The 12,900-nt window shown below is 26.9% G+C and overlaps 1 protein-coding gene across 1 annotated transcript; it reads right to left on the bottom strand.

The window, feature by feature from the left end:
* Nucleotides 1-144: 144 nt before the first annotated feature.
* Nucleotides 145-11,743, bottom strand: LOC105622070 (odorant receptor 49b-like). The gene is made up of 6 exons (XM_012203505.1): nt 11,450-11,743; nt 10,719-11,128; nt 9,124-9,256; nt 8,929-9,030; nt 8,310-8,465; nt 145-210 (listed from the first exon to the last, which is right to left on the bottom strand). Exons 1-6 carry the CDS (start codon nt 11,741-11,743, stop codon nt 145-147), a joined length of 1,161 nt encoding a protein of 386 aa, XP_012058895.1.
* Nucleotides 11,744-12,900: the final 1,157 nt, after the last annotated feature.

The raw sequence follows: 12,900 nt of genomic DNA, 5'->3' as shown, positions 1-12,900 counted from the left end.
GAGAGAGAGAGAGAGTAGTTATATTGTAGTAATTACACGATTATAAAAATTTACAATACTAACAATTGTACTAATACAATTATAAAAATTTTGCAAACATCAAAAGCAAACATTTCAACTGCGTTTGTATATTTAATTGTATATTTAATTGTTATCATTGTCCATCATTACTCGCAGTGAAGTAAAATAGGAGAGTATAGTTGAAAGATACTGTAACATAATAATAAATATTTTTTTATGTTAATGAATTAATAAATTTTTTACAATACATAAAAGATAATATCTATACATATGAAAAAATATTACATAAAAGATAATATTTATATGTATAAATATTATTAATGCTTGAAATAATAATTAAAAATTAAAAAAAATTTTTAAGCTGTCACTTTGTATACAGGGTGTTTGGAAATTAATGATAAATCTTTTGTATAGGAACTAACTTGAGAAGAAAAATCCCCCCATTTTACAATAATAGTTAATGAGTTATTCATTTATAAAAGTAACCAAATTCGTCCAGCTCACTATCAAATTGCAAGCGCGCGACAGAACTGTCTAGATTTCCTAGAATAGAATCAGAGTTTGGCCAACGCACATACATTCATATCTCCAATTGAAAGCAAACACATATTTTGGACACGCACACCATTTTTAGGGCATGGTCAGACTTTGGTTTTCTAGGAACTCTAGGCCTGCCCAGCGCGGGGCGGATCTATCCTGTCGCATGCTTGCATTTGGCGGTGGGCTGGCGAATTTGGCTATTTTCATAAGTTAATAACTCGTTAACCATTGCGATAATTGTAAGATGATAGAGGACTTTTCTTCTCAGTTTAGTCCATTCTGCCCTGCGAAAGATTTATCATTAATTTCCAAACACTCTGTATTAATGTTGTATAAAGATATATGTATAGAATAATTAACATCCTAAGCAACAATTCGACATCATATGGATATATAAATCATATTCCGTCTTTCGTATATATATATATACATATATATATATATATATATATATGTATATATATATGTATAATATGTCATCCAAAGACATTTAGACGTAATAGACATAATAGTCGTTAATATCGTTCAATCCCGAATGACACAGATAATTCGAAAATTATTCATCTTTTCTGATCTATAAGTTATTGGAAACAAAGAGAAGGATAATTATTGGGCTGCAAGATAAAAGTATATAAATTAATATTGTTTGATAGTTGTTAGTCTTCGATCTTTCTGACATTTGTTTGCGCACTACTTGAAGATTGAACATATTAGCAACGTATCTTGAACATTCCTAAAATATCTATGTAAATAACTTCCTTATCTTGGGATTATTTTAGGCATTTAACATATAGCGACATAAACGGGACTTTTCAGAACATATTTCGAACGTTCAAAGATATCCAAGGACATCGAATTGTTGCTTGGGATAAATAATTAAAATATGTGAGTAAATTTTATTTTTTTTAATTATTTAATTTTAATTATTTTTTTAAACCAATTTTTAACTTGATCTTACCGATGTAAAATAATTAAGGGATAATATGGGCAGAAAGCAAGGCATTGAAACTGTTACTGGTTTTTGACTTCTCATTATAATAATTTGTAGACATTTCCACATTTTAATTAAATGATTGTTTTCGAGCATATGAAATGTTGTTTCTGCTACATATTTGCTCTAGATAATAAACATATAAAAGTAATAAACATATTTTGTATAATAAAATGAATTTATATAATAGATTTAAATAATTAGTTATTTACCATATACATTAAATGTTCTGCTGGCCAAGTATACATAAATACTTCTGATATACCTATTATACCCATTCCAAAAAACTGGAATATTAGCAATATAGGTTGATGCTATTTAAAAAATGATGTACGTGTTATTTCCACATATTGATGCTTTTACCAAAATTTTTTTTTTTTGCGTAAATTCATGAAGGATATAATGGAGGATATGATTGCTTATATATGTAATATCTAGATTATTTCTTAATATATACGATGATTTTTTAGAGTCGGAAAATTATCGTATTGTTAAGTATTGTGTAGTTGTTATGTAGTAAAGGATTACATATTGATAAGCAATTTTTAGCAATTAATATCTTATTAACTATTGCAAAAATTGCAAAATGGTAGAGGACTTTTCATCTCAGTTTAATCTATTCTGCCTCTATACAAAAGATTTATCATTATTTTTCAAACATATATGTATATACTGTAACATTCTTTTATATATATATATATATAAACATATGTATATAAAGCATGTAAAATTATACATGGTATCCAGTAAAGACCGTAAAAACATTTAAAGGTAGATTCCTGAGATCATTTTGAAACGAAAATCCTAGTACCAAAATGTTGAGGCTATAATTTTTTGTAAGTTTTTGAATTATAAGCATTTAAAGTTAGCGAATCATATTACTTAAAATTTGTATAGATGTGATGGATAAATGCCAACATAAAATGCCAATCACATTTATATAAATATGTGCATTTTAGGCGATATATTCGCTAATTTAAAAATGCTTATAATTTAAGAACTATTGTCTCGACATTTTGGATTAAGACTTTTATTTATATATAATATGATTTCGAGAATCTGTGTTTAAATACTGTTAATGTCTTTACCGGACAACTTTTGTATTTAAAAAAATTGTATATAAATGTTACAGCCGACAAAATGGGAGCCGACAAAATGACTTTTTTATATTAAAATTTAGACCTCTTAAATAAAAATAATTTAAGGAAAAATATATTTTATATCTTTAAAATTGACATTCTAAACTGCAAGAAAAAAAAATTTTAGTATGGATCAAAAAGTTGAGCTATTCATCAATTTGGTCTGCGTTCCGATATTCACTGCTAGTATTGAAAAGCTATAGTGCACATTATGTATACAGTCAGTACTTGTAGTGAATATCGGATCGCAATCTTAAAAATTTTTTTAAGATGCATAGATGGGTATAATTAGAAGGTATATTGCATTTACATGAGCCGGTGATTTGCCAAGGATTGATGTGATGTTAAAAAACCTATAACTAATTAGAAGAGAGTATTTATAATATTTTTAAATATTATAAATTATTTTATATTTTTAAATATTATTTGTAGTATTTAACGCAAATATGATAGTAATGCTCAACATATTAACAAAATTATTGTTTAATTTTCAATTTTTTTAAAAGTTTGTTTGAAATATAAATTCTTGAAATATAAATTAGAATTAAGTATATTAATTAGAATTAGTTGAAAATAAATAAGAAAATCTTTTCTCAGCTATAGAAATCCTCTTCTATACATGGATGGATTATTCGTTAAAAGTGAACATCCGAACTACCTTTATTGAAGGATATATAATGCATTAAACTATCTTTATTGAACGCATTTTAGGTAACGCATTAAATCTGTCAAATTTTTTTTAGGGAAAGAATAGAGACTATTATTTAGCTAGATGCTCTTAGTGTTCTAGGTTCTTTCAAAATTCACTGCCAGTGCTGAAAATATATAATATATAATATACGTAAACTGTAGATTTTCAACGCTGGCAGTGTGTGAATTTTGGAACACAATCAGTATTTCGAAGAAAACAAATGCATAGCAAACGAATAACTCAATCACTGTATTAAGATTTTAAATTTTTAAGCATGTTTGATGATCATGATACTTATTATGTATTTATATGCATAAATTTAAGAAAAGAATTATACGTGTGTAATATAATGTTTCATGTACTTACACTAATGAACAAAAGAAATATTACTATTAAGCCAATCGAGCTACAACATATAGTTATAAATGCGAAAGGACCAGCACAAATTGTAACTTCCTTTGCGTATCTGAATAAATGCATTACGTCAAAATTATTTAAAACTTTTGAATCAGATTATTCTTACGTAAGATAATCACTGTAGCATTTACTTGAGTAATTTTTGATGTTTTTTAATACATTTGAACAACTGATAGACATTTGTAGTTTTTTCTAGTTCTTTAGTCAGCATTTCAAATCTTGCCGATGCAAACCACAGCAACAGAGCCATATAAACATTTATGCATAGTTGTCCTGCTACTATTATTCCGGCGATAGATTGTTGTATAAAAATTATTGTTTTTAACGGTTGATACGATACATCAAATGGATATTCGGCAGCTGTTGGAAATGGTTGATGCTCTAAAGCAGGTATCACTGCGATAGCTGTGAATGTAAGCCAGTAGAAAATAAATATAGATGTACCATGAAATATAATACATTTATCAATGTATCGTTGAATCACAATTTCTTCATGTAATTTCATCAAGTCGCAAAACTGTATCATTTTGAAAGTAACATTCTGTAAACAATTACTTGAAATAATTGTTACTAATATATAAAAATAAGTAATCAAACGTGAGTTTTTATTTAATTTGGATGAATTTTTTAAATATTAAAGATAAATGTTGATTACCTGTATATGATGGTAATTAATTATATGAACAATAAAATTAAACATAGCATGAATAACGCTACTTAACATAAGAACTTGCTTTGTTAAGACAGCAGGATTGTCAAGATTATTTGTTATACCATATATTAATGGTACCTGTAAACTTATTACTGTAATTATGCCCAAATAATGATGCAGTTTCATACAGAGCATTTTCAATTTTGTCGCATTATGTGGCTCAGGCCAACTCCAAATTAGGAACAAACTTAATTTCACTACGGAGATCACTTCTTTTAATGTTACCTTTCTTCGCATGACTGAGGTATGCTATGTATGTTATATTGCAAATTGATATTACAGGAATAAAATTTCTTCCGCGAGTAGTTATGTACTTATGAATACGCTCCACACGCATTTGTAAGTATTTATTATAATGAAAGGGTGTAGTAAAGGGGAGTTACGAGAACATGTATTCTTGCATTTTTCCATTTCGCATGGGGTATACATAAATAAAATTATTATGATGCATGTGATACATGTGAGAGTAGCGAATAGCGTATTTAAATTTAATAAGTTATAACGTATATTCACTGCTTGTAAAAATGTATATGCATGATGCATAGTAAGATTTCTTCATAATTTCCCGAAAATGTTCGAGAAATTATGAACGCATTTAACAGGTTCATGTATATTTTAGATATAAGAAAGTAAGAAATGAATTTAAGAAATATTTCTCTCTATGAGATTCTAAAGTCTATTCTACAATGTGCTCTTTGTTTCTTGCTTTTTGCCTCTTGTTTTTTTTCCCTTTGCAACTATTTTATTGACAATTGCATTTTTGTTTCCTGTTTCTTTCGAAGTTCGTTAATTTGTATCTCGGACGTACGACATAAAACAAAAAATCGGATAAGAAACAAAAAGACAAGATGAGAAGAGAAAAAATAGCAAAAAACAGAAAACAAAAAGCACATTATAAAATAACCATAAATAAATTATATATACTATGTATTCCTCGTAAATATTGGAGAGAAACATACATTATTTTATAATTTGTCTATTATTCCATTATATATAACATACTTTTGTATTTTTGTACGAACTACAGTGAAGTAGTTTTAACTTATAGACTTTCAACACGCAATAGCTTCTTCATTGTACTCTACCTAATAATTTTATTGATGCATGTCCTGTCTACGATAGGAAATAAGTGTGCAGGAAGTAACATATGTTTCACTGAAACGCTACACAATGATGTTAGAAATATAGTCTTCACGTTCACGCAATCTGTGTATGTAATTGAGAGAAAAGGGAAGATTTTATGTAAAAGAAATAGATGAGAATAGTGCAATAGGCTATAGGTACAGCAAATCTATTTTGGAGATAATGTTGCGTTTTTTCAACTTCGCGTTGGAGTTATGCTTATTATTCGTGGAAATATATTCGAGGAAGTAGTATCGAGGAAAGATCAGGCAATGACCGCTAGATTTTAAATATATGCGGTTTTGCCGTTGTTTGATATGCATGTTTGGCGGTTGGTTCTATAAATTGTAGTCTTTTGAATTATTGCAGTGCATTAATGAAGTCAATGTTTTTTTCAAATATGGAATCATCATAATGGAATCTGAATTATTTTTTGGGAAATTGTTTATGATCAAAATCATCATGACAAAATCATTGGTAGATCTCGATTACTGCGGATGCGACATTTTTACATACCTCTTCAATATATTTAGAACTGCGTGTGATGTTATGATAACATTGAAAAAGAGAATATTTAACCAGATACGATAAAATCCAACTGAGTTAAGGGAAACGAAGGCATCGAAAAGTTTCGGTGATTAAAGAGTTTTAGCTGTAACAGAGAAAGATTAAGTTCTTCATGCTCCTCCAGTAGAAGATTGAAATCTGAACATCTGGAGGAGCGTATGTCTAATTTAAATAACTGAAACTTTAAATATGTATACAAAGTTTCATCAAAGTAACTTGAGTGGTTTTTGAAATTTTTGAAAAAATAACATTTTTCTTTCAATTTTAGGATCCTGTATCTTTGAAACTATATACTATAAGTCGTTTCGGATATATGATCATATGTACGAAATTTTTGTCTTGAATTTGTGTGAGGAATCATTCTTTAAAATCTTTTTGAGTACTTAATATCTACCTATGATTAAAGATCGCAAAGCATTCTCTTATAGAAGCATACAGAGTTGAGAAATTAAAGTTTTTAATAAACCAGGAACAGATATGACTATTGCTTGTATAGCTCGTTGAGCAAAGTACTTAATGTAATCTTTCGCAACTCGACGGTTTGATTATAATAATACAATGAATAATAGAGATCTTAGCAATTGTAGAATTCTGAAATATAAATTTAAAAAATACATATTTTACCTACTATATATATATTCAATTTTAAACAATTATTTAAACTTACTGTTCTCGTTAGATCAGTCGGCTAAGCGTAGAGAAGTATTTTTATGATGCAGTCAATATCGTTCGATTATATATTTAATTTTTACGAAAGTAAAGACCGAAGTTGCTATTTAAAAAATACTTAAATTATAGAAACGTTTTTTATTCTCTAATATATAATTCTAATTTTTAATTTAAAAAATACTTAAATTATAGAAATGTTTTATTCTCTAATATATAATTATAATTTTTAATTTAAGCTATTTTTAAATACTGGAAATCTCATCAGCTTAAAGACAGTTCATTTTAATATTTAGTTTTAAATAATTATTAAATAGGTCAAATATTATATAACATGTCTGGTGCCGTGCATCTCTCGTGGATAGATGGAATGAATAAAATTGAATAGCAAAGTCCTTTATCGTTTTGTTAGTTTCTTAATCATTAACGAAAAATTCATTAGTAAAATTCTGTGGCGAATCAGCGGCGAAGAAAAGATAGCCCAGCGTTATTGCATGCTGATTGCTATGTGTGCTGTGAAATATTGGGAGGAGCGCATGTCTAGCAACCACCAATGATGCACAACGTTGGGTTGTATTTTACCAAAAAGGCGCAGACATACGTTTATTTGCAAATTGAAAGAGATGTAGTTCATAATGTGATAAAATTAATTTTATGAAAAATTGATTTGGAAAGACAATTGAATGAAAAAGACAATTAATGCAATAACCTTAAAAGTTTTTTTATTTAATTTTAAAGTTAATTAATATTTACTAGAGATTTATATTAATATTTACTATTGTGAAAAAAGTAATAAGTACTATATATTAGAATTTTTTGGTGCTAACAATACTACAAGATCTATTATGCAAAATATAATACTATTGAAAAATAAAAATTAAAAGAATTTACATAGCTTTAAAATTTATTTCTTGAATCCATTGTTCTCCACAAATACCATTCGCAATGTCATTAAATAAGAAAAAGCTGTTGATACGTACTAAAATATATAAAATGATAGCTTTAGATTATATTTTCTGGCTTTAGAATGAAAAATATGTACATAGCGATCAAATTTTTAAAAAATTTGTGTATATTCAAAAGCATTAATGATGGTACGTTTATGTTTAACGATTAAATTTCTTATATATAAAAAATATATTTTTTAATTTCTAACATATAAAAAATATATTTTTCTTGTACGCACATATAATAGTATGGTTATTTGATTTAATAGCATTTGATATAATAGTATGAGATTATATGAAAAAAAAAATGGAAAATTTTAATAAAAGTAAAAAAAAATTTTATTAAAAATTTTAATTAAATTTTTGTAATTTATCAAAATTTAATATTTTTAGACAGAGTCTACATAAAAAACTTTTTGATTGTTTGTAATGTTAAAAGTTATATTGAGGTAAAATATTAACTGTGTAAAAATTCTTTTAATTTCTAAAACCTTACCGATGCATAAAATTGTAACGATAAAGCTGGAAGGATAGAAACAGAAACAGTTGTTGGTGTTTGACTCCTTAGCAAGATAAAATTTAAATTTTTTTGAAAAATCTTGTCATGATTGTACCACGACGATTCGTAAATTGTTTGCGCAACATTGGTACTCTAATAAGTAATATGCATATTTTAATATAATAATATAGCCGAAATAATAATATAATCAAAACATGTGAAATGAAAATATTGTAAATAAATATGTGACGCAGGAAATTATCACTTTTTATTATAAAAAAGTAAAGCTTTAATACAAACGATTTAATATATTATATTTTTTACAAATTTATTTTTATATGTATTTATTATATTATTTATTATACATATTTTATAGATATTTATTAACTATACTAATATTCGTATAAAAAAATAAATAAAAATTTTTAATATTTAAAAAAGAAATAAAGAGTTTATTTTATTGAATGGAGAGCCAAATCAAGCGAAAGAAACAATTTAAATTTAAAATAATATAGATAATAATGGTCCATAACTTAATGATAGAACACACAGTTACAGTTATCTCTTTCGAATTATACCGAATTATTTAAATATAAACTAATGGAATCCAACTTACTGTATCTTTTAAATAATCGGATGGCCAAGTACATGCATAAACTTCCATAAGTGCAGATATACATAGAGCCATAAATTGTATTTTGTCTGTTAACGTACTTCGCTAGATTTATAATAATACTAAGATAAATAAAATGTAAACACATTCATATATGTACTCTTTTTCTCCAGTAGAATTATCGTTTTATCGTGAGACGATAATAAAAGGTATAAAACAAATTATACTTACGCTTACAATTGTTAGGCCACTAGCTACCATCGCCCACGTACAAATGATTATTAATGATAATATCACTGAACGAAAGGCAATTATTACTTCTTGAGCGTATCTAAAACGATTTGTTTTCTAAAGCTGAAAAAATTACTATATACTCAGTGAGAAATGACAATGAAATTAATCGAATTGACATCGATTCGATGTCGATTTGATGCTTTCGACTTCGAATCGATTCGATGTCGATTCCATTATTATTTCGCACTTTTATAGCGCGTGTACTTTTTTGTCTTACAATTTTAATACTTTTTTTACATTAAAAGTTACAAATAATGATAAAAATTAGGGGATCCCCCAATGATTTTGACCTATGTTGTCAAGATTATGATCCTGAATGACGTCCAATAGATTTCAGCCGTCGGCCGTCTTTCGTTAAAAAGTTAATAAAAAAAGTTCCGCTATATAAAACAAAATTTCTCTGCTTTAAAATAAAAAAAAGAAAGTCGCTTCGCTTCAGAAGAAAGGATGTAGAGTTTACATAGAAAAATATGCCATAGAAAAATATCTTTAATTTAAAAAAGAAATACGTAAAGTATGGAATAACAATAAATAAGAATAAGCGACTTTTTTTTTCTTATTTTAAAGCAGAGAATTTTGTTTTATATAGCAGAATTTTTTTTTTGCTTTATTGTTAATAACTTTTTAAAGTAAGACATTTATTTTAAAGCAGAGAATTTTTGTTTCATATAGCAGAACTTTTTTTTGTCTCATTTTTAACAACTTTTTAAAGCAGGAAATTTATTTTAAAGCAGAGAATTTTTGTTTTATATAGCAGATAACAACTTTTTAACGAAAGACAATCGACAGCTAAAACCTGTTGTCATGACACTCAGGATCATGATGACAACATACATATCTCAAGGTTAAGGTCATTGAGAGATGGCCTAATCTGAATTTTTACTCAAATAATAATCTTAATAATCTTTGTTGTTCCTTTTTTTAAAATTTTTTGTTCTTTTATTTAGTATCTATACATTTTACATCTTTACATCTTAATTTTAATCTTAAAATGATAAAAATGATTTACATATTATTGCAAATTTTATATTTTCCTCAAAAACAATTTTATATTAATTAATTTTATTATTCTTATTTGGTAAAATTAATTATGAGATTAAAAAAAATGTTGTGTTACTAATAAAATATTAATAAAATATATATAAGCTACATTTGGATACGTTTTCAATTCGATCTTAAATTTTGTGAAGATATTGCTTTAAATGTACACATATTTATAAAGCAGTGATATTAAAAAAAAAGATCCATTAATTTGATTTCAAAAATGAATGAAACGACGTTTGCAAATTTGTCTTTTATGAAAAACATAATTTTATATAACATAATTTTATTTTACATGATGATAATGTGTCGGTGATGTAAGTGTAGAGAGTTTTATACAAAAAAAAATGATATGCTAAATGTTGGATCAAAAAATATATATTAAATAAAAACAATTATTTCTTTTACTATTAAGGGTTGCTAATTTTTATAAATGATGAAATGCACTTTTCTATTACCTCAACAATTTCACATGTTGTCGTACACACACAGTGATGTCATAAATATCAGTGACCATACGAAATTGTTCCGACAAGATTTCAAAACGTGCTGCGGCAAACCATATGAGAAGACCAACAAAACTGCCTATACAAACAATGGAGAAGCACTGCCAAATAACAATAAACTGATGCAAAAAGATAATAGTTTTTACTGGTTCATATTCCACGTCGAAAGGATACTTTGTATCTGTTGGGAAAATCTGGTTGGCTGCTATGAATGGTAGTGTTGCTGTTATACTCGCACCGAGAAAAACTGCTGCTGTAAGGCTCACGTAAAATATCGCGCATCTATCGACGTACTGCTGATAGAGCTTTTTCTCATATGATTGCGCACATTTGATATTATGCTCCATTTCCGAAATCACATACTGAAATTTAATTAATTTACGTAATAGGTTATATCTGCGCTATGAATAAATAAACAAAATCGATGATTGAATAAGTATATGGTTTTCAAAATAGATAATGTAATTTTTTGTGAAGATAATGTTGTTTTGGATAAACAGTACTAAAAAAGTTAAATTTGTAAAATAGTATTTTCATAGCATTGATTAATAATATTAAAAGCTATTTAATTTATTAATATCTCTATAGAATTGAATAAGAATATACTGAAAATGATTTATCGAAAGTCGGTCTGTGTAGATATTGCGTGTTGATATTGCTTTAAATACATATCAATTTCTTACTTGCAATCGGTCATATTGCAGTGCGCATTGTGTTATCTCCAGAGGGATTTGTATAAACGCGCCCAACAAACACCATAGCTTCGTTATTCTTGCTAGATTGTAATCATTACGATAAAGAGTGTATACTGTAGGTACACTCAATACCACTGCGTTTATACAGAGTAAAGTGCGTAAAATTTTGAAGCGTATTACTTGAAATTTACTAGCGTTCTTTGAAAGTGGCCACGCAAACGACAAAGCGACTATCACTTTTATAAACGCGATAGCAGTTTTTGGAGTTATTTTTATGGCCATAATTTTATCGAAGAATTTATCGAAAATATATTTAAAATCTATGTTCGCTTATGATATTTTCTGCTACGTCGATTCAAATAAAGTGATATAATCTTTTTTCCCCATTTCATAACGCGTAAATATTTGATGTGTAATAGCGTAATCAAATCATACATTTTCCAATACATACATAACATTGAGAAAGACTGTAATTTATATGTAGCACGTTAGCTTACTTGACTATTGCAGGGGTGCTGTGAATAGAACAGTGAAAGAAATTTTATATCACAAATGCAATGTATTTATAATACGAAAGAGAAGTACAGAAAAATTCCATCTATACAAAGTTATTACGCAATGATAAAAATCTAGTAAATTTTCAATACGCAATTCTAGGAAATCATATAACGTAAATTATCAGAAGCACGAAGAGTACTTCAACAGTGCATATATCTCATCATCTTTTGAAGATGTGTACTGTTAAATCTATAGTATCAAATTTAAGGTGACCACTATACTCAATTATATCGTTATTTTATACTAAAAGTTTTATACTAAAGCAATGATTATATTTGATACTGTATAGTGTCAAATTTAATTAATATTTTAGTATAAAATAACGATAGATTTTTAATAAAAATAAGAGTAGAGTGTCGACTCACTCATTAGATTAAATTTGACACTATAGATTTAACAGTGTGTGTAGACTTTATTAGTATTAATGGTCTGCAATATATAAATATTTAATAATCTCGTAATAATATGTAATTACATTCAACAATGTTTCTCTTAAGAAACATGAGAATGTTTGTGTAATAATGTTTGTATATTAAATACTTAGATTGTATAAGTAAATACTTATACTGCATTCATTTATATTTCTTTGGCAGAACGTTGATTATGGAAATGTCATGTAACAAAAGTTAGTGAGAGAAGAAAAGGAAATAATAAATTATGCGAGTTGTGGGATGTATACACATTGGATCTTTTGTAAAACGTACGTAAGTATGTTTTATATTTTCTGTAGTGACGTTGGCTAATTAATTAAAATGATTTCCTGCCTTGAAGATTGGAACACAGACCTTTTGCATAATAAAACATAAGAAATATAATAAAACATAAGAAAATCAACTACAACCAGAGACTTTTATTTCATGAGAAGGCAGAAAATAAAGGAT

This window comes from Atta cephalotes (genome assembly GCF_000143395.1).
Source record: "Atta cephalotes unplaced genomic scaffold scaffold00039, whole genome shotgun sequence".
NCBI classification, from domain to species: domain Eukaryota; kingdom Metazoa; phylum Arthropoda; class Insecta; order Hymenoptera; family Formicidae; genus Atta; species Atta cephalotes.
The sequence above is the reverse complement of the archived record's forward strand: the minus strand, read 5'-3'. Positions and strand labels throughout refer to the sequence as shown.